Here is a 22,199-nt window from a genome sequence, read left to right on the forward strand (position 1 = left end):
TAACATTCTTAGCAAGTCACATGAATCAGACTAATACAAGCTCACATCTCTTCCTGTTGGGTCTCCCCCCAAAAAGAAGTTATAAAAATTCTTAACTTTCAGACCTTTAGAATTGCATTTTATGATTTTTTAAAAAATAAGTTGTTTGCAACCAGGCGTGGTGGTGCACGCTTGTAATCCCCGCGCTTGGGAGGCGGAGACAGGAGGATCACGCAGGTTTGAAGCCAGCCTCACTGGCTTAAGAGACCCTGTTTCCAAATAAAAATATATAAAAATAGGTCTAAGAGTATAGCCTGGAGGTAGAAGGGTTCAATCCCCAATACCACACACACACAAAAAAAAGTCATTTGTATTTTAACACTAGAAAAGTGCCTTTAAATGTTTTTCTAATTCCAGCCCCATATCAAAGAGTAGGCACAGAAATAGCCTAATGACAAAATGAGATTTTCCTAGCACAGAAAAGTGGCCTTCTCCTTCCCAATCTCAGGCTGCTTTGGGGTTTATTTTACCTCTCTCTTCTCTTGCCATGGATTTGGACTCAGTCTGTCCTCAATGTCAATAGCCAGCAGGCATTCCTCTCCATTCAGGGGACTGGCCATGGCAGACGCGTCGGAAGCGGGAGCTGAGGACGAGAAGGAGGGGCACTCCACCGGGGCGATCATGCTGGCTGGCATCAGCGCTCCGACCACGGCATCCCTGTCAGGACAGAAAGCAGGCCTGTGAGCCGCCCATCGCGGCCCAACAGGATGTGCGGGGTGGAAAGATCGCTCACAGAAGAACCCCTAGTTTGTAGGATGTATGTAAAAAAGAGTTTTTGAAAAACACTGGATATTATTACTGGGTATCCAGCTTTGAGTGAAAACATCTACTCCAGATCTTATTTATAGATGTGCATCAGCAAATGAGGGACTGCATATGACAGTGATCTCGTGGACTGTACCAACAGTCACGGCCTTGCCATGACTATACTCCTATAGCACTAACACAAGACAGTCCCCAGAATGTATCCCCATTGTAAGTGACAGGTGGCTGTACTTGAGTAACCACAGTGAGGATAAGAGAATGCTGAACACTGGGGACCACCAGGCCTAAATGTGCCCTCGGTGACTGACACAGGCTTTATTCTGATTAACATTCCCACGTGAGCACATCTATCAGGCCCACACCCGTGAAACCTTACAGATGGCAACCCACTCAACTCGGATCTTGATGTCACCAGAGGCCTGTTCACTGAGGGCTGGGTTCCCAGGTGGCTCTACTGGGAGAGGAAGGATGCTAGAAAGGGTGGGCCCAGTGGGAGGTGTTTGGCCACTGGGGGCATGTCCCTGAAGGGACTGGGTACCTCCCCTCCTCTTTCCCATTTCAAGTCCTGGCCATGAGGGCTCTCTGCTCTGCCACAGGATCTCATCATGATGTGCTCGCTGTCCTGCCACAGACCCAAAGCAAGGGGCCAACTGTTCATGGCTGGAACCTATAAAACTGTGAGCCAAAACACCTTTTCACTTTATAAGTTCATTACCTCAGCTACTTTGTTATAATGAAAAGACTACAAAAGACTACCTTAGAGTATAAAAACTACCTTATCAAGTGAACGTTAAACATCACTGTCTAAGAGAATCAACTAATTCCAAATCCTTTCTTCTCCCCAAAATACTAACACTTAGAATTTACAGGCCAAAAAGAAATATGCAAATGAACATGTTCTTTAACTTTTCTTTCTGATTTGTGTTTCAACCCTCACTAAAACAAGCAAAAAGATGCCATCAATCACCATCAAAGAATATGTGACTTCAACTTGCCGCACTTAAAGATAGTAACACACATTCTTGAAGATATTTGGTTAAATCAAAGTACCATAAAACCACAAAGCTTATATAATTATAGGATTTCAAAAACTAGTACACACACCTACCTGGCATACATGATTTGCAGTGCAGTAAGAATGTGTGATAAGGCCTGTTGCTTGGCCAGGTTCCCATCCAGAGACAGAAGGATCTTGGCAAGAGAAGGGCGATTTGGCTTCGAATGACTTGCACCACTGATTTTATTACTGGCAGCAGAAGAATCAGCATCTGAAGGCACGCCTGAAAAGAGAAAATTCAGACCCAGACTTTTTTTTTTTTTTTTTGGTGGTACTGGGAGTGGAACCCAGAGGCTTTCTACCTCCGGGCTATACTCCCAGACCTTTTTTTTTTTTTTTTTTTTTTTTTTTTTTGGAAACAGGGTCTCACTAAGTTGCTGAAAGCCTCACTAAGTAGCTGAGGCTGGCTTTGAACCTGTGCGATCCTCCTGTCTCAGCCACCCAAGCACGGGGATTACAAGCATGCGCCACGATGCCCGGCTCAGACTCTCTTTTAAGGTGGCAGCTGCTCTCTACAAAGTTTGACCTTGTACATTAATTTCCAAACATTTTTTTTGGGGGGTCTGCATTTTACTATTTCATAGAGTATGTATTAAGCTTATTGGCAGTCTTTCAGGATAAAAAATAAACAATTATCAATACTTCTATAAAGAAAGGTTTCACTAGAACTCTAAAAGAAAATTGTAAACACTTGCTTTTTTGGTAGTGCTTTTTGGGGTATCACAAACTGAGGGCCTCACACATGCTAAGTAAACACTATACACTGAGCTACATCCCTAGTCCCTAAACACTTTTTAAAAATGGATTTCAAAGGTTGGGCATGGTGGTGCACACTTGTAATCCCAGTACTTGGGAGGCTAGAACAGAAGGATAACAGGTTTGTGGCCAGAGGCCAGCCTTGGCAACTTAGCGAGGAGCTCCACAGCTCAGTACGACTGTTTCAAAAATAAAAATAAAATAGGGCTGGGACTGTAGCTTAGAGAGAGAATGCCTGTGGGTTCAGTCCCCAGGACCATGCACACACAAAAGAAAAATGCAATCATCACAATTTGTGTTATATATGTATAAGGTATGAAAGTGATATAATAACCACCTGTTTCTACTTTTCCCTGCAATAAAAGACAAAACTCCAAGACAATAATCCAAAATATCAAAGAGAGATGCTCACCATTACAGTCATGTCAGACACGCATCCTAGCTCACTATAACCTGGCAGTGCTGAAGTCTCCGCAGGGAGGGGGAACCGGGCACAGGCAGGGCCTGGTGGTCTCCCTGAGTGGGGAGGGGGCTAAGAATGGCCAGACCAGAGAGCCTAGGAAATTGCAGGGCCCTTTTTTGCCCAGGCAAGGAATCAACAGAAGCTGATGGGAATATATGTGAGGATAACCACCAGAGAGGACTGGAGGCACAGCACCCAGCAAATACCAAGGCCCAGCGCAGCACCAGATCCATTGGCTAGAGTAGAGGACCTCGTAGCTCACAGGGCCCCAGACGGATTCTCAGAAGGCTCATGCCTCAGTGGTAGGGAGAAGACCCAGCCGTATCAATCTGGACTTCCCAGCCCCAGAAGTATGTATGTTTTACCAACTCTCTAGGTGCACCTCAATCCAGTAAGGTGGGTACCCCAAATTAACACTGTACTTAGTGAAAAAAGAGTGCATGCAGATGGCTCCACTTATATAGACTCTTAAAGACAGGAAGCCAGCCAGGGGCTTGCAGTGGAGGGTTAGAGCAGGACAGGGGCGTGGTTATCATGTCCCTCATCTTTGACTGTGACGCTTTCAGAGGTGTACACGTGCTTCACAGCTGACCAGAACGTCCCCTTGGAATAGGTGCAGTCTGCTGTCAACCACCTGCTCCAGCATAGAGCTGTAGCCCAGTGCCCACACCTGCAGCACCTGCATCTCCTCACTAGATAATGGAGCATCCTCTCCGACTGCTCACACATACAGCAGTGCTGGAGTTGCCCTGATCAGAAACCTAAGAACCAGAACTGCATTTTCTCCTAGAGTTTGCATAGCAAGCTGCACAAAGGCCGTGTGGCGCTGCATGCCTTTAGGGGCCTTGCAGTGAGCTCACCCTACAACCCTCAGTCTCTCCGCACTGCTACAGAATCCGCACACTGATATAGCCTGTGGGAGACTCTGGAAGATGCAAGGCCGGCTTACCTAAGTAGGAAGCACCTAAGGGGTCTCTCGCAGTCTGGAAGAGGACGGGCTCGTGCACAGAGGGCGTGGCCACATCCACGGTGGTCCAGGCCACGCTGTGTGACGAGCCGCAAGCCACGCGTGTGATCTTCTGGCCCTCCAAGCCCTGCACCAGCGTGGGCTTCCTGTTGACTGTGGTGGTGCCGTTGCCCTGCTGACCATGGTCGTTGTCCCCCCACGCGTACACCTGCAGGAAGAGCACGCAGGACTGTCGATGGCCAGATCATCCTTCTTAAATGCACTATACATATGCAATGATAACTGAAAAAACTCAGCTCCTACTGGCAGAAACCGTTTAAGCAACCTATAAAACAGCATGTGTGGACTAAAATTCTGAAGAAAATTTAACCACAAAAATGCTTGCCAGCACCTATAAATGCCTCGTGTGTGTGTGTGTGTGTGTGCGCGCGCGCACGCACACACACCAAAAGGGGAACTGGGCACTGAGCCCAGGAATGTTCTACTTCTGACCTACACCCCCAGCCCTAGTTTACTTTTTTTTTTTTGGTGGTAATAGGGTTCCTGGAAGCCCTTCTACCTCCGGGCTACACTCCCAGACCTTTTTTAAATTTATTTGGAAACAGAGTCTCTTAAGCCAGCGAGGCTGACTACGAACCTGCGCCATCCTCCTGTCTCTGCCTCCCAAGTGCGGGGATACAAGCATGTGCCACCACGCCCAGCACCTAGTTTACTTTTTATTTTGAAACACGGTTTCGTTTAGTTGCTGAGGAGTCTTGCTAAATTGCTAAAATGGGCCTCAAACCTGTGATCCTCCTGTCCTAACCTCTCAAGTACTGGGATTATAGGCATGCCCCATCATGCCTGGCTTACTTAATATTAACTAAATTAATTCATCCATTTTGTTTTGTTGGCTTCTTGGCTTTACAGAATTATATAGTTCATTTTAATTGATTTGTCATTATAAGCAGTATGCTAATTTTGTTTTCATAAATAAATTTTAAAATATGACTTTTTTGCGATACTGGGGATGGAACCCAGGGGCATTCTACCTCCGAGCTACACCCCAGCCTTATTTTTTTTTTTTTATTGAAACAGGGTCTCACTGAGTTGCAAAGTGCCTTCCTAGGTAGCTGAGGCTGTCAGTGAACTGCGATCCTCCTGTCTCAGCCTTCCAAATGCTGGGATTACAAGCGTGCGCTACCACGCCCGGCAAAATATGACATTTACATGCTCATTGTGGCATATACTTCTCAAAGGAGCTGAATATGTAATGGTTATCAAGTATTAACTTTATGTCTAAAATGAAGTATGTATCTCCTCCATCATTTATCAATTTCCTAAGTAAAATGCTGCTACTATTTTAGCATAGATGCACTTCAAAAATAACCCCATGGGCTTCAGGGCAGAACAACTCTTTCCCCACGCCACCCCTTTCCCCATGCTGACAAGGCATGCTCTGTGTGGCTGCCACTTCCAGAGGGTGACCGCCCGTTGGCCACCACAGCCTTACCTGCCCCGAGTCCGTGACTGCCAGGCAGTGAAGGGCCCCAACGGCCACATGCACAATCTTCTTCCCCCTCAGCCCCTCCACCACCTGTGGCTTCCGCACGTGCACATCAGAGCCATGGCCAAGTCTGAAGTAATCTCCCTTCCCCCTGCAAGGAGGGCAATGGTTATGTGTTACTGCACAGTCATAGTCTGCTGAAGCTGCACAAGAAAACACTCCCTGTTCCCGTCTTTTAAAGCAGCTCAGTGATAACAGCACATACAGCACCCACGGTCTTTGAACTTACATCTTAAAATCATATTATGTTCATCCAAAATGATTCATTAATTCTGCTTGCAAAACCTTCAATACTGTAATATGCATTTCATTACATTTTCATTTCTACTGTCATTTTCATATAAAGAGACTGAAAAGCAGACACAACTGCGAACTTCCTTCTAAAGTTCTAGTTAGTATACATCCTTGTCAAACTGCCTCTGGTCACAAAATTGGCACTAAGGCCCAATACAACATGCAAGGTTGGTCTGGGTGCCCACTCCTTTGCACTTTAATAAAATGAGCTTTTTCAACAATCACACATAAAGTTTTCCAGGATCAAAGGATGCAAAAGTCTGTTTTGTTCTCGTTTTATCATTAGGCTTCTGGTATAAAAAGAAAGAGGAAGAAATCCTTCATATACACCTCCCCCAAACATGACAGACAAATGAGTTAAATTTCTGTAACATTCTTTTCAAAAGGACCCATTTGTAATGGGAACTTTCTTCTTGTAATGGTGTCACTAATCCCAACTCAATACAAAGTCCAGATGCCTGGATGAGCAGGATGGCAGTCTGCCAGCCCCGGGAGAGCATAGGTAAGGCTGCGGCTCCCTGAACAGGCCTCACTCAGCGCAGGCGCGGTCGCAGTGAGGAGTACCTACCATGTCCAGACCACTCCGGACTTGGTGAGAGCCAAGGAGAACTGAGCTCCACACTCAATCTGGCACACGCCCTGGCCATTCAGTCTCTCGATGTTTTGGGGAATGTTACAACCTTCACTTCCTCCTCGGCCCAATTTTCCAAAGTCACCATCACCCCAGGAAAATACCAGACCTAGGTTTAAAAACACATACACTTCAGGCCTGCGGCTCGTAACTCAACCTGCCCAGGAACTTAAGGTCAGGTGCTCACCTTCGTCAGTCAGAGCCAAGGTCTGTGCATCTCTACTTCCACATGCAACCTGGATCACTCTGTGACCAAGAAGGACTTTTACCTATTCAATTACAAATTTAAAGACAGAATCAGGAACTGAGCAAGTAAGGGAAATATTTTTCACAATGAAAACCAATAATGCTCATCTCTGAACCTTCCAGACTCTAGGCTATCTTCACTTGAAATCACTAGGCGGTAAGCTTCCTGTAAGCAACCAAAATGTCACACTCACCATTTTGGGCTTCAGCTGTGTCGTGTTATCGCCATGTCCCAGCCGGCCGTACTCTCCAAGGCCCCAGGTGTACAGCTCCCCACTGGACGTGAGGGCCGCACTGTGTGAGCTCCCACAGGCAATGTCCCGGACGCGCTTGGTCTTCAGGGCCTCTATCAGCCTCGGCTTGTCGCAGTTCCTAAAACAAGGTTAGACTGTACTGCTACAACCAGCCTCCTTTTACAAAGAAGGAAAAAGAGACTTCTACATGGATTCAACTTCAGTCCACACTAGATCTACAAATCAACTATCAGACCTGAAAATAGAGAACATAACGCCAAATCATATTCATCCATGTTAAAAAATATAAAATCTATTTCCAAAGTAACTCATCCTATTTCAATTTTCTGCAAACCTATCAAGAGCATTCACTATCAATTATTATGGGGGAAAATTCCTTACTGACAAGTAAGACTGAAGAAAGTATTCTTACATTCTGCTGAAGTGCCCAAGCTTTCCATCGTCGCCTTCCCCCCACGAGAACACTTTCCCGTCCACGGTTAGGGCCGTGGCGTGCCGGCCACCTGTAAGACACATACCGTGGGCTGCAGAGCGCCATGCGTAGAGGCTCAAAGCACAGCTCCTGTATCTCTTGGCATGTAGCATGCACTCAAAGGGAATGTGTTGAATAATGAGTAAAAAGAATCAACATTTCAAATACTGTGAAAGCTTTCTCAGTAGCACGTATACAAAATAAGCGAACTTTAAGTAATTTACAAGTTTTAACTCTTGAAGTTTGTCACTTGCGAAGAAGGGGAAAAGTAGTAAGGATTATTCATGATGCTCCTGTTCAGTTCAAAGTATAAAAGGTCAACACTTAGATGAAAAAAGTACAGATAAGCACCTGTGTGGTTAGGCAAGCAGTAGGATATGGTGGCAAGTTAAGCTTTTACCTGTGGACTGATCTTAGCACAGCACCACTGTCCACAGGTAGCCCACTGTACTCACAGTCACCATGCCAGAACACTCAATCCTTGCCACTGTGCAGAGCACACCCCAGTCTGCACACCCACCCCGCTCTGCAGACATGGCCTCTGATTATGCACCTGAGTCTGCCAGCAGCTGGGCTCTACACACAGCGTGGCAGGCAGATGGCACCTTGCCCCTCTCCTCACCTACATCACGGCAACAATGCGCTGAGCTAACTACACTTCCCAGCCTTCTCTGCCCACAGGAAGGCTGCAGGGGCTGGAGTACACACCACCTGGCGCTGCCTGGGCCTTTGGAATGAAGGCCACAAGAAAAGTGGGCAGGAAAGGCTAGCACTCAAGGACATGAGGATAGGCCTATACCCTATCTCCAAAATTTTAAACAGGAAATAAATTTTGTCTTGCTGAAGCCATTATCATTTTCATTTCTTATTATACAGAGTTACTTCTAACCTTATCCAATAGAGACATAAAAGGAGCTTTGTTACCCATTCAATTCCATTTCTCAGAGAATTAACACAGAGTTTCAAAATAATGTTCAATAATGGTGCTACACCCTGCTTAAAGTATTTCTCAGTACTTGGGAGGCTGAGATAGGAGGATTACAGGTTGTAGGCCAGACTCTGAAATCTGAAAGCAAGGCCCTCTGCAACTTAGAGAAATCCTATCTCAAAACAAAAACATAAAACAGTGCTGGGGGTATAGCTCAGAGGTAGAATGCCCCTGGGTTCAATTCCCAGTACCATACACACACACACAAAGGGTCCTCTAAGTTGAAAGAGAGCGACATAATGTTTTTAAACAATCTTTTTCATCATTGGGGTTCACAGACACTTTGGGGAACCCGATGAAAGTCACAGACTCTTTGTACTTAAGCACAGCACTTCACACTTCCAGAGATAGTGGCCTGATATCCTGACTCCAGGACTGATACCCCCCACCCTTGGAGACACACTTCCACATATCTGAAATACCAGCCATGCAGGACTCAAGAAACCTCAAGCAGCAGTACCATACTCCAGAGCACCCAGAGATCCACAGTATCCACTTGTTATTCCTATGAATCAAGGAAAACCCTGAGGAAGAAGGCAAGGACACCTCTGGGAATGACGGAAGAGCTGTTATTCTGCACACAGCCAAGACTTGTACCTGAGTGAACGGCCACCTTCTTGACCACGTAGCTGCCGAGGGCCGTGATCTGTCGTGGGATGGGGACTGTCCCACTAGACAGCCCCAGCCCCAGCCGGCCATTTGTGGCTTCTCCACAGGCATACACCTTCCCTTCCACAGTCACTGCAAGAACGAAAGCCAGGAACGAGTTCACTTCTCATAGCATGTGTGCGAAGCACAGGTAAGCTTCTTTAGACATCAGAATGATCATACCTGCAAACAGACTTTTAGAACCACCAGCCACCTGTACGACATTCAAAGCAGACAGCGTCTCAGAGAACGAAGGAACCTTTATCTAGAATAGGATTTTACACACACACACACAAAAAAAAACACAGCAAAGAAAAGATGGTCATATTTGTACTTTTAAGTTACAAGTAACCTTATTAGATGATACACCATTCATTTGTATGGTTCTGTTAACTATAATAGGTCTTACCTCTTAAGATATAGACACCAAAGTGTCACAAGGATAAAAAGATACACTAAAATGTACTTTAAAGTAAGCCAGAGTGGTGGGATGGGGTCAATAAAAACAAAATGCAGCCCCGCTGTTGGTGATTGCTGAAGCTAGTTCTGGGAGTCTAAGAGCTCATGCTCACCTTTTGTCTGGCTATATTCAACTGTTCCCATGACAAAAAAAAAAAAAAAAAAATGCCATGATGTAAAGATATTTAAAGACCATGTGGTAAAGTATATTTTACATCAAGTCACGTCTTGCTCATCCTCCGTGAGTCTAACCCTAAAATCTCTTGGAGATGAGTGTGACTTAAAATTCCTGAGGCCCGCTGTCTATAATTCTGTTTCAGAAGCCGTCAGAAAGTCATTACTGCAATGGAAGCAAGACTTGTCATGCTGTGGAGTCCTGACTACCCCACTACTCATTCTCCATGAGTCTAACCCTGAAATATCTCAAAACACCCCAGGTGTGGCACTGCGCAGGCCAAGCCTCTGCAACTGGTTGCTGCACAGCCCTGCCCTAGCATAGCCGAGACCCAGCGCTTATGTCCCTGCCACTTACAAATGGAGGTCAGAGGGCCATTCGCACAATATAATTCTAGGCTGCTCAAAGAAAGTGGAAAGCTAGCTGGAATCAGAGAGAGTTCAAATATACAAATTCTAACTTTCTTAGCTTCTGGATAATGCAGGTAATAGGGTGACTTACGACGATGATGGATGCCAACTCAGAACAGTAAAATGAAGCAGATTCATTCATCTGAAGAGAAAAAATTGTCTCTAAACTGAAACTGGAGCTCCTCAGAGAAGAGACACCAAGTAACATACCGTACACTGAACTCAACCTAATTTCAGATGCATTATCTGTGAATCTGTCTATGGAAAATCCTGATCTTTATCTCCTAAGCAATTTAAAATACCAAACGAACCTTCCTCCCAGCCAACCGTGGTATAAGGACAGAGCTGTGACACGGCTTCCCACGGTGCCACGACTCACTAACAAGGTGAATGAGAACATGAAGCTGTCTACCACACGGCCAGTCAGGGCTGAGTCTGCGAGAGTGCCCACGCACAGGCTGGATCACTGGTTCTCTTAGCTCAGAAGAACATTCTCTCCCTACAGAGGCTGCCACACTCAGGTACTTCAGGCACCCAGTGCCCAGAGGGCAGAAATCCCATCTTACACATTTAACACCACTTTTGCGTTTTTATACATTTTTTTTATGATAGGCAACAATATTTACTATATTGAAGGCAAAATAAATATAGTTATGGTCTACAATTTTATCTACGTACTTGTCAAATCTTTTCAAGCGTTTATTTTCTAGTTTATTATAAGATAGCAGTAATACGACCATATCTAAAGCATACTATTTTCCAAGGATGGAGGATTCTCAGAAGCTACATTTGAAAATGTCTGTTACTTTGGGTCAAAAATTACTTTTGAGAAGTATTCCCCGTCCCCATTCTGTGGACTGAACCCAGGGACATTTACCTCTGAGCTATACCCCCAGCCTAATTTTGTTCTTATTTTGAAACAGGATCTCACTAAGTTGCTGAGAGCCTCCTTGGCTAAGTTGCTGAGGCTGGCCTCAAAACCGTGATTCCCCGTCTCAGCCTCCAAAGTACTGTAATTATAGGCATATGCCACCATGCCTGGCTAAAAGTTAATTTTTAAAACCATATATAGGGACTGGGGATATACCTCAGTGATGGAGCACTTGTCTAGCATGCATAAAGCCCTGGGTCTCATCCTCAGTACTGCAATTTAAAAAAATACACATATAAAAGGAAAATGATTATTTAAGACTTCAAGAGCAGTCTGACCATTCCTGAGTCTCTTAAAAGCGCAGTAAGCCCCTCCTTGGTCGCGGGGTCGATCAGGGGGTCGCAGGGGTGTGGGAAGCATGGGCAGTGAGTATACCTTGGAGCCCTTGAGGCCGCCCAGCTGGTCCTTGTCATTCAGCCCCCACACAAACACCTTGGTTCTTACGGTAGCTGCTGTTTCCAGCCCTGCGGTCTTCTTTCTACTAAGGCTAACCAAAGGCAAAAATAGACGAATGAGGTTATTTAGCATAAAATACTTCAAAAACAGAAAGAAAAATTTGCTGGTTAGTGTCAGAAACTCTTCAAGTTTTGTCTTAATACACTAAAACCTAAAGTACATATAGGAGCCAAGCATGGTGGTGCACGCTTGTAATCCCAGCGGTTGGGAGGCTGAGATAGGAGGATCGCACAGGTTCGAAGCCAGCCTTAGCTACTTAGTGAGGCTCTCAGCAACTTAGTGAGACCATGTTTCCAAATAAAATATAAAATAGGGCTGGGAGTATAGCCCGGAGGTAGAAGGCCTCTGGGTTCCATCCCCAGTACCACAAAAATAAATAAATAAATAAAATAAAGTACATATAGGAGTTCAGTATTTATTTATTCTGTGTGTGTGAGAAGGCATGGGGGTCACACACACACACACACACACACACACACACACACACACACACACTGAACCCAGGGGCAGTCTACCTCTGATCAGAACTACACTCCAGTGGCATGCACGTGTGTGTGTGTGTGTGTGTGTGAGAGAGAGAGAGAGAGAGAGAGAGGGAGGGGGGGAGGGAGGGAGGGAGGGAGGGAGGGAGGGAACTGGGATTGAACCCAGGATCATTCTAACTCTTCCCAACACAACCCCCAACCACATGTGCATGCATGTATGTTATTGCATTGAACCAAGGGGCACTCTACCTCTGAGCTACATCCCCAGCCCTATTTAATTTTGACTTGGAAACTTAGGGCCTCACTAAGTTGCAGAGGGCCTTGCTAAGTTGCTGAGGCTGGCTGTGAACGATCTTTTTATTTTGAAACAGGGTCTTGCTGAGTTCCTGAGGCTGGCCTCAAACCTGTGGTCCTCCTGCCTTAGCCTCCCAAGTACTGGAATTATAGGCGGGCACCACCATGCCCAGCTGGATTTCAATTTTGATAAAGATCTTACTATGAGACACCACTCATTCTTTCTTCCTAGATACTGGGTTGAACGTAAGAACTGTTTGATGACTCGGAGCGACGCACACCCTCACAACAGTGCACAGCTACTACAGATGTACATGTGAGGGTGCTGGCCAGATGTCCCAGGAGCCAGCTCTGGGACTGGCATGAGCAATGCCCCAAACCAAGTGTGCTTTGTTCACTTTGATCCCAGAAGAAGGAATAAAACAGGCCCAGCAGCACGACCTTGGAGGCACTGTAGCATGGACACTGGTTCTGAGGCAGAATGCTCCTCTCACTCCATGCCGCCTGCCGCACCACGGCAGCACGCCTGAGCACCGGCTGCAGCGGGCTCCCGGCCTTCTCTCTGTCTTGGACGGCTCTGCGCCTCCTCTCCTGGCCTGTCCTCACTGGGCTGGGAGCTGCATCAGCGGCAGCCACAGCACTCCAGCTCTTTTTTTTTTTTTGGTGGTACTGGGAGTGGAACCCAGAGGCTTTCTACCTCCGGGCTATACTCCCAGCCCTATTTTATACTTTATTTGGAAACAGGGTCTCACTAAGTTGCTGAAAGCCTCACTAAGTAGCTGAGGCTGGCTTCGAACCCGTGCGATCCTCCTGTCTCAGCCTCCCAAGTGCGGGGATTACAAGCGTGCCCACCACGCCCGGCTTAACACTCCAGCTCTTGAGCGATGAAGATATAAAGTGCCTAGAGCACACTGCTACGATCGCTTAGCCCCATTACAAGTGCTCAGAACAGCTGCTTTTGTGTCTTAAAATTTGGCTTTTTATTTGCTTTTGTTCTATCTTTATAAGACTGAGGGCCCCAGAGGTTAGGTTCTCAATAGGAAGATTTTTTAAAGTATAACAAATACTGATGAGTATTTACTTGAAAGGGATCAAAACTCTATGGCTCGAAAATAAAAATGTAGGAAAACTCTTTGATCTGACACCAGGCACAGAAAAACAAGCCCATGTACAAGGTATTGAAATACCATGCAAAAAAACACTGTCAAGAATATAGATGGGAAACCTAGAGTAATACTCAAGATACCGGTGGCTGGATGAGTGTGTCAACTGGTCAGAAAAGAGGCACTTGCACGTGGCCAGTGTGGGCACATCCTGTCTGCTGCCGCCCTGTGGGACTGCCTGGACTGCCGATTCGTCCTTTGTTACTGCCTAGTTAATGACATCCTACAGAAAAAACACCATTACACTCCAACACCTTCATCTTCTGTTGATGCGTATAAAAATGTGATCAAAGAGTAAACTGGAAACTTTATGGTTATTTCACATTTTTCGTACAAGTATTAATTATCTTTGCCCAATTTCATTTTACGAACTTCTAAATAAGAAGACACTAACTTACAATTCTTTTCTTTTTTCTTTTTTTTTTTTTTTTTTTTGACACTGGGGATTGAATCCAGGGGCATTCTGAGTTTAACCCCCGGTCTTTTTATTTGTTTGGTTTTTTTTTTTTTTTTTTTTGGTGTGTGTGTGGGGGTACTGGAGATTGAGCCCAAGGGGTCATTCTATCTCCAAGCCACAAACCCAGCCCCATTTTATTTTGAAATAGGGTAGTTGCTGAGGGTAGTCTCCAATCTGCAATCCTGTCTCAGCCCCCCAAATACTAGGATTACAGGCATACACTACCACACCTGGCTACAATTCTTTCTTTTTAAAAACAAAACAAAAAAATGACAACAAAAACCCCACTTACTTCCTTATTAAGTGATCTGGTATTTTCTTACTTAAATAGTATATATAATACAATCAGTTTGAACCATGAAAGATATCTTATATTCTAGATAAGGTAGTGTTATATATACTTCTTTTTTTTTCAAACTTCTGTGCAAAGGTTTTGTTTTGGTTTTGGTTTTTTTGGTGGTACTAGGGTTCCTGGAAATCCTTCTACCTCTGGGCTACACTCCCAGACCTATTTTTTATACTTTTTTTTTTTTTTTGGAAACAGGGTCTCTTAAGCCAGCTTCGAACCTGTGCGATCCTCCTGTCTCCACCTCCCAAGCGTGGAGATTACAAGCATGCACCACCACAGCCGGCTTGTGCAAAGGTTTTGAAATAGGACAAAACCCATGGCCAAGATCACAGAGCCGTAGAATGACCACAATTGCTACCACTCAGGTCTAAGAGATTGTGCTTCATAGCAGAGGAGACAGAGCTCCAAGCTGGGGAGAAGTGAGAGCAAAGAGCACTGGCCCTGCCTCCGGGGCCTGCACGGAGGGCCCTGGGCACACTATTAATCAACAGTGCGTCGGGAATGTCCATCCCGGCAGTTTAGTTTGCGTGCTTTGACTCAGCATTTTCATTTGCAGCAACTTATCTAGGAAAACACAGCTCAAGAGGACAATGACCCCTTACTTAGTCTGCTGCTGTGATAAGAGACGGGCTAGTGTAGCCCCTGAGCACACATCCTGAGAATGCATACACATGGCAGACAGCTGGCAAAAGCAACTCTTGTACTGAACGCACCTGCCTGTCTCTCTGCTTTGCAGCACCGACTCTTCCTCAAAGTGTGGCCTGCACACAGGGCCACAGCACTGACCCTCAGTGAGCATGCACTCGTCCACAGCCAGCAAGGCACTCGAAGGGTTGCTTCTGGCTTTACTGTGCACACACACCACATGACTGGCCCATGGCAGGTGTTCCACAGGTATGTGCTAAATAGGCAAATACGGGGATAGCACTGGCACAGTGCTCACACAATGTGAGGGTGTGCGGGAACAAGTCAGAGCACAGTCCTGGGGTTAAATTAATACTAGGAGATTAACAATAAGGACATTCCAGAGAGCACTACGGCGATGGCTGCACAGGGTGCAAATGGGATTACAAGTGTGCACCACCTCACCTGGCAAGCATGTTTTTCTAAATATAGTATATATTTCTATATTAAGTATTTTCTGAAAAATAAAAATAAAAATCCAATTATAATCTTTGGAATCTAGAGCTTAGCAAACATTCTGGTATCCTGGTGGGCATAAGCTGCTCTCCTTATGAAATGCACCCAGTTGGATACTGAGTTTGAGCAGGAGTTTCTGAAGCCAGCAGAAGACGAGGTATCAGGGCAACGCTCACCTTCCACTGCTGCCTTTGTCCTCCTCTTCCTCTTCATTATCTGAAGCAAGGAAAGGAACTGCTGCTAGATCCTCCTCCTCTGCACGGATGCGCCCCAGGAGGATGAGGCCATGGATCTTACAGTCGATTCCGGAGCTCCTACACTGCTTTATGGCAATTTCAATATACCTGTGATACTAGTGAGAAAACAATGAACTGTGCTTTTGGACTTAAACACATTAGGTATTTGAGCTAAGGAGCAGGACATCTGAGACAGGTGCAAGTGGAAAGTTAGAGATCCTGAGCTTAAGCTCAGGAAATATCAAGGGAGTTCTCAAAGTGAATGCAGCTACATCCAAGTAAGGTCTGTCTTCAGAAGAAGTTATTAATGTATCAACTGTGTCTACTTGAAGCTTAGACTCTCTAGTTTTCTTACTAAAATCAAAGAGGACAACAGCCTTACCCGTTCCTCAGAGCTTTCTTGAACCAAAATGTGTTAAGTATGAGGAGAATAAATGTCAAGAAGTCATACAGGCTTCCTATTTTTTTTTTTTTTTGGGTGTGGTACTGGGGTTCCTAGAAGCCCTTCTACCTCTGGGCTACACTCCCGCCCAGACCTATTTTTATATTTTTGAAACAGGATCTCTTATGCCAGTGCGGCTGGCTTCAAACCTGCATGATCCTCCTGTCTCTGCCTCCCAAGCACGAGGATTACAAGCGTGCGCCACCACACCCGGCCAGCCTTCCTAATTTTTAAAGCATAAAAACACTTGAATATAGCTGGGCATAGTGGCACACGTCTGTAATCTCAGTACTTGGAGCCTGAGACAAACAGGTTTGAAGCTAGTCTCAGCAACTTAATGAGGCTCTCAAAAACTTAGCAAGACCCTGTTAAAAAGTAAAAAATAAGCCGGGCGTGGTGTATCCTAGCATTTGGGAGGCTGAGACAGGAGGTCACACAGTTTCCAAGCCAGCCTCGGCTGCTTAGTGAGGCTCTCAGCAACTTAGTGAGACCCTGTTTCCAAATAAAGTATAAAATAGGTCTGGTAGAATAGCCTGGAGGTAGAAAAGCCCCTGGGTTCCACCCCCAGAACCACACACACACACACACACACACACACACACACACACACACACACAAATTATAAAATAAAACAGGGCTGGCAGTGTAGCTCAGAGGTAGAATGCCCTCGAATTATATCCCCAGTAAAAATACATACATACATACATATATACATCCTGATGATCTCAGACATTTTAAGGAGTACAATAAACTCACATTCAAAGTTACCACATTAGCAACTGAAAGATGGCTACCATGTCACAGCTCAGCACTTGATGTTAAAGAGTACGACAACAAAAGCCACCTCCAAGTGTCAGGAGACCACTCCAAACTAAAACCATGTACAAACGACCACCTCAACCACCAGAGCCCGTACCCAGGCCTGGAAACAGAACAGGATGAAGCTGTTTTGTTTCCTTTCTAAGGTGATCTGATAAACAGCAGATTCAAGATGTGTCAAAAAGTTGCTGAAACAATGTCAGATTTTAGAACAAAAATGAGTTATTTAATTAGGATGAAATGAATTGGGCTCAATGGTAATAGAGAAAAAGCCAGGCACCTCCACTGTCATTATAAAGCACAGAAAAGAAGTACAGCCATTGCTACTGACCTCTGTGCAGTCATTCAGAAGGGGCACTGTGGTGTCACTGGGGTTGATATTGATTGTCTTTAGCTCTATGAGGTTATTTAGGGAGTTTCCACCTATGGAAAAGAAGGGGAGGGCCAAGGAATCAAACAGCGGGATTTTATGTAAGAGAAAATACTCCATATTGAGAAAATGACTCACTTACCAGACACTACAACCAGAGAAGGCATGTAGCTACTGTCAGCAGGATCCACTATCATTTTTAGTCTATGCACAAGAACATCTGGGAAAATCTCCAAGCGAATCCAATGCTTTAAAGAAAACACACACACACACACACACACACACACACACACACACAGTCAGTCAGTTAACATAAAATGTGGCATGAGAGAACATTATATCACCCTGGAGAATCAAGAGCATTCTTCAACTGCTCATTAAGCCCTGGAATTGACATGTTCATAGACTTCTGAGCAAGAGTGGTCTTTTACACCATGAAGAACCAAGAGGGAGAAAGTGGCCCTCCCTACGTCAGCTCTGTGTGCCCACAGGAGATGCGCCACACATTGATGCAATCAGCACAGTGCTCTAAAGACAGCGCTGTTAGGCTGTGGTACAAAACTTCTAGCCTAGCTGGGTGTGGTGGCGCACACTTGTAACCCCAGCATTCAAAAGGCTGAGACAGGAGGATCGTGGTTCGCAGACAGCCTCAGCTACTTAAATGAGGCTCTCTGCCACTTAGTGAGACCCTGTTTCCAAATAAAGAATAAAAAAATTGGCCTGGGGATGGAGCTCAGAGGTACAATGCCTGTGGCTTCCATTCCCAGTACCACAACAACAACAAAAAAGAGAAAAATGTCTAGCCAGAGGCAGAAACAAAAGTGTACATTATATGTAGGAATGGAAAACAAAAAATCCTACTACACCAACTATCAATTGATCCGTTAGACTAAAATATATTACTTCTAACATTTAAAATGTCTTGACAATAAAATCTGCATGGCCAGTTACCCTATAATTTCAAAATAATTTGTTTCACCTAAAAAGTAAAATATAAAACTGTAGTTCTTCAAGTTGATTTTGGAATGAACCTAAGAATGCAAACCGACCCCGTGGAAAGCACCTCCTAGTCCCCGCGCAGGCTACCTTGCCCTGGGATCCGGAAGACTGCCAGCAGGGCTCACCGCCGTCAATGAGCCGCGCAGCCTGGCTCACCGAGGAGGACACATTCAGGCTCTTCACCATGCGGGACCAGCTGTCCAGCAGCATCCCCGGCTGGCTGCTGTGACAGCGCTTCAGCTGCTTCCCAGAACGGCCACAGAACACTGCGGACTGCCCTGTGCCACACATCAGAAAGAGAGTTAGCACTTGCTGACCCAGGCAGAACCTTCATGAGCAAGTACTCGAAAATGTTACAAAGCAGAAAACTTCTTACTTTACAAAAATAGAAAGTGTTTATATCGAAAGGAGATAATGAATACCAAAAATAGATTTAAAAAACCTAGTCAGGATATTTTTACGCCACTTATTCCACTTAAATTTCCCAAATGACAGTAGAGTATCATACTTCCAAAAAAAACTACACAAGTTGTAGGAAAAATTCAGGAATGTCCTCCCAGAAAAATATTATTAAACCTACTGTTAGGAGATAAAACATGATGGCATGTGTCTATAGTCCCAGTACTTGGTACCTGAGGAGGCTAAGACAGGAAAATCCCAGGCTCAAGGTCAGTGTAGAGTAACTTAACAAGAACTTGCTTCAAAATGAAAAACAAAAAGGACTGGGGGGTAGCTTAGAGGTAGAGCACCTCCAGGCTCAGTCCCCAGTCCGTCCGTCCGTCCATCCATCCGTCCCTTCCTCCTCCTCCTCCTCCTCCTCCTCCTCCTCCTCCTCCTCCTCCTCCTCCTCCTCCTCCTCCTTCTCCTCCTCCTCCTTCTTCTTCTTCTTCTTTGTGTCTGTGTCTGTCTGTCTGTCTGTCTGTCTGTCTCTCTCTCTCTCTCTCTCTCTCTCTCTCTCTCGGGTCAGGGGTTTAGCTCAGTGGTATAGCACTTGCCTAGCATGCAGAAAGCCTAGGCTTAATACCCAGGAGCACAAAATAAAAATGCTTTTATAAATGCAGAACAAGTCAGGCATGGTGCAAATTCCTGCATTCTGAATAGCATGAAAAAAATTCAATACTAAAAAGACATCTAAAGCTGGGCATGGTGGCACACACTTGTACCTGCGCTTGGGAGGTGGAGACAGGAGGATTGTGCAGGTTCAAAGCCAGCCGCGCTAGCTTAAGAGACCCTGTTTCCAAATTTAAAAAAGTATAAAAGTAGGTCTGAGAGTGTAGCCCAGAGGTAGAAGGGTTTCCAGAAAGCCCAGTACCACCAAAAAACAAAACAAAACAAAACAAAAAGACATCTAAAAAAGACCCATAAGCCGGACATGATGGTTTGGTGCACATTTGTAATCCCAGCATTCTGGAGGCTGAGATAGGAGGATTGTGGTTCGTGGACAGCTTCAGCTACTTAGGCCCCTTGCAACTCAGTGAGACTGTTTCAAAATAAAGAATATAAAACATACTGGGGGTATAGTTGGGAGGTAGAATGTCCCTGGGTTCCATCCTCAGTACAGCAAAAATAAATAAATAAATACATAAATAAATAAATAAATAAGATCCATATATTTGAAAAGTTTACTAAGGACTGTATCCAGGAACATTCTACCTCCAAGTATACCCTCAGTCTTACTTTACTTTTTATTTTAAAATAGGGTCTTGCTAAGTTGGTGAGAGTCCTACAGAGTTGCTGAGACTAGCTTCAAACTTGTGATCCTTCTGTCTAAGCCTCCCGAGTACTGAGATTATAGGTATGCACCAAAAAAAGTATATTTTTAAAAAATTAAAGGCAATGAATATAGAAAAAACAGTCCAACAGAATCTAAAAGTATTGCAAAACAAGTGATATCAGTATTGTAGGATATAGTTCTAAACCATGCTTAAAATAAATTTAAAAATTTAACTTAATTTATTCAGAAAGATGACAGTAAAAAATTAATGAGCTAAGTATCCACTTTGAAAGGATGAAACACCATGGGTGGACATGAGTGTATTACTATGACTCTTGCCATTATGTATAAAGGCAACGTACCAATAAGGAATTGTGACAAGAATAAGTATACTTCCATCCTAAGAATGGGAAGGAGATGAGGGCTCTGAAGACAGCACACGAGGCCAACAGGCAGCTCCTTGGAAAGAGTAACTGACAGACTCAAGCAAACCGATACAGAAAAGAAGAAAGTGCTCAGGACTAGGCTGAAAAGGGAAAGCTCTACAGATTCTGTGGATCTCCCCCAAAAAGGTAAGAGAATATTCTCAACTGGAAGTAGAAAAGAACCTCCTCAACATGATAAAAGCCACTCGGGAGAACCACACAGCTGCCATGACTCAACAGTGAGAACTAAGAGCTTTTTCTGGAAGATCAGGACAAGGATACCCACCCTCACACTTCTCTCCAAAGCAGGAAGACCTAGCTGAAACAACAAGGTTTAAAGAAAGGAAGAAAAAGAAAGAAGTAAGGCTGGGCGTGGTGGCACACGTTTGTAATCCCCGCGCTTGAGAGACAGAGACAGGAGGATTGCACAGGTTTGAAGCCAGCCTCACTGGCTAAGAGACCCTGTTTCCAAATAAAAATATAAAACAGGTCTGGGAGTGTAGCCCAGGTTCCATCCCTAGTTACCACAAAAAAAAAAAAAAAAAAAAAGAAGAAGTAAGCCAGGCATGGTGGTGCACACTTGTAATCCCAGGACTTGGGAGGCTAAGACAGGAGGATCGCGGTTCACAGCCAGCCTCAGCTACTTAGTGAGGCCCTCAGCAACTTAGCAAGATCCTGTTTCAAAAGAAGAAGGGGGTTGCTGGAGGTGTAGCTCAGGGTTAGAATGCCCTAGGTTCAATTCCCAGTGTCCCCTCCTATGCAAAATAATAATAATAATAACAACAACAACAACAACAACAACAACAACTCAAAGTGAATCAAAGAGCTAAATTCAGTGAGATACCACTAACCTACTAGGATTGTCATAATAAAAAACTAGAAGCCGGGTATGATGGTACACACCTGTAATCCCAGTACTTGAGAGGCTAAGACAGGAGGACTGCAGGTTCAAGGACAACCTCAACAAGTTGTGACACTTTCATCAATCTAGCAAGACACTGTTGCAAAATTAAAATAAAAAATAGGGCTAGGAGTAGAGCAAAAAGGTAGAGTGCCTCTGGCTTCAATCCCTAGTACAAAAAAAAAAACTAGAAAATTATAAATGTTCGTATGCATATGGAGACACTAGAAGCCTTTAGCACTGCTGGTGGGAATATAAAATGATGCAGGCACTTTTCAAAATATTTTGACAGAAAGCTGAACACTAAACTACCGTGTGACCCTGCGAGTCTACTCTTAGGTGCACAACCAAGAGTTTTGAACACAAGGACTCAGATACTTAAAACACCAAAACTCACAGCAATGTTACTTGTAACAGGCAACATCTAGAAACAATCCAAATATCCATTAATAGATAAATAAATCAGCAAATCAACCTTGTTACTCTAGTTCTTCCCCTTACTTAACAAAAAAAAAGTAGTGTCACCAGTGGTCAGAACCGTCCCTCTGTCTAACTGAGCTCAGCCTGTGGTGCTCACTGTACACACATGAACCTGCCAAGAGAACCCCAACACACTTGCGTGCACAGTAATGATCTCACTTGATGTCCAATGGATGACCTTCCCTACCTGGTTCATTTATTCTGCCAAATGTATGCCTGGTGTTGTGCTTTTTGGTCTTGAAACAGGTTTCACAAAAATCAAAGTCATCACAGTTTCTGCATTTGAATCTGGACCCATTGATAGGAAACATTTGACAGCCATCACACCTATTTTTAAAATAAAAATTGAGTTAAAAAGAGAAAAATGT

The 22,199-nt window shown here is 44.6% G+C and overlaps 1 protein-coding gene across 1 annotated transcript in view; it reads right to left on the bottom strand.

The window, feature by feature from the left end:
* HERC2 (HECT and RLD domain containing E3 ubiquitin protein ligase 2) overlaps positions 1–22,199 on the bottom strand; it is a gene marked incomplete at both ends in the record, with an annotated part of 162,678 nt that overhangs the window by 35,087 nt on the left and 105,392 nt on the right. Inside the window, 16 exons of the mRNA XM_080692883.1 lie at positions 510–696; positions 1,913–2,084; positions 4,030–4,255; positions 5,540–5,684; positions 6,456–6,627; positions 6,706–6,787; positions 6,959–7,136; positions 7,431–7,521; positions 9,076–9,219; positions 9,310–9,391; positions 11,477–11,588; positions 15,622–15,797; positions 17,274–17,365; positions 17,455–17,560; positions 18,399–18,589; positions 22,019–22,158. Coding sequence (XP_080549009.1) covers positions 510–696; positions 1,913–2,084; positions 4,030–4,255; positions 5,540–5,684; positions 6,456–6,627; positions 6,706–6,787; positions 6,959–7,136; positions 7,431–7,521; positions 9,076–9,219; positions 9,310–9,391; positions 11,477–11,588; positions 15,622–15,797; positions 17,274–17,365; positions 17,455–17,560; positions 18,399–18,589; positions 22,019–22,158 — 2,296 coding nt within the window. The remainder of the gene's footprint in view (positions 1–509; positions 697–1,912; positions 2,085–4,029; positions 4,256–5,539; positions 5,685–6,455; positions 6,628–6,705; positions 6,788–6,958; positions 7,137–7,430; positions 7,522–9,075; positions 9,220–9,309; positions 9,392–11,476; positions 11,589–15,621; positions 15,798–17,273; positions 17,366–17,454; positions 17,561–18,398; positions 18,590–22,018; positions 22,159–22,199) is intronic.

The sequence above is a fragment of the Muscardinus avellanarius genome, assembly GCF_963383645.1.
Source record: "Muscardinus avellanarius genome assembly, chromosome: 3".
Classification (NCBI taxonomy): Eukaryota; Metazoa; Chordata; class Mammalia; order Rodentia; family Gliridae; genus Muscardinus; species Muscardinus avellanarius.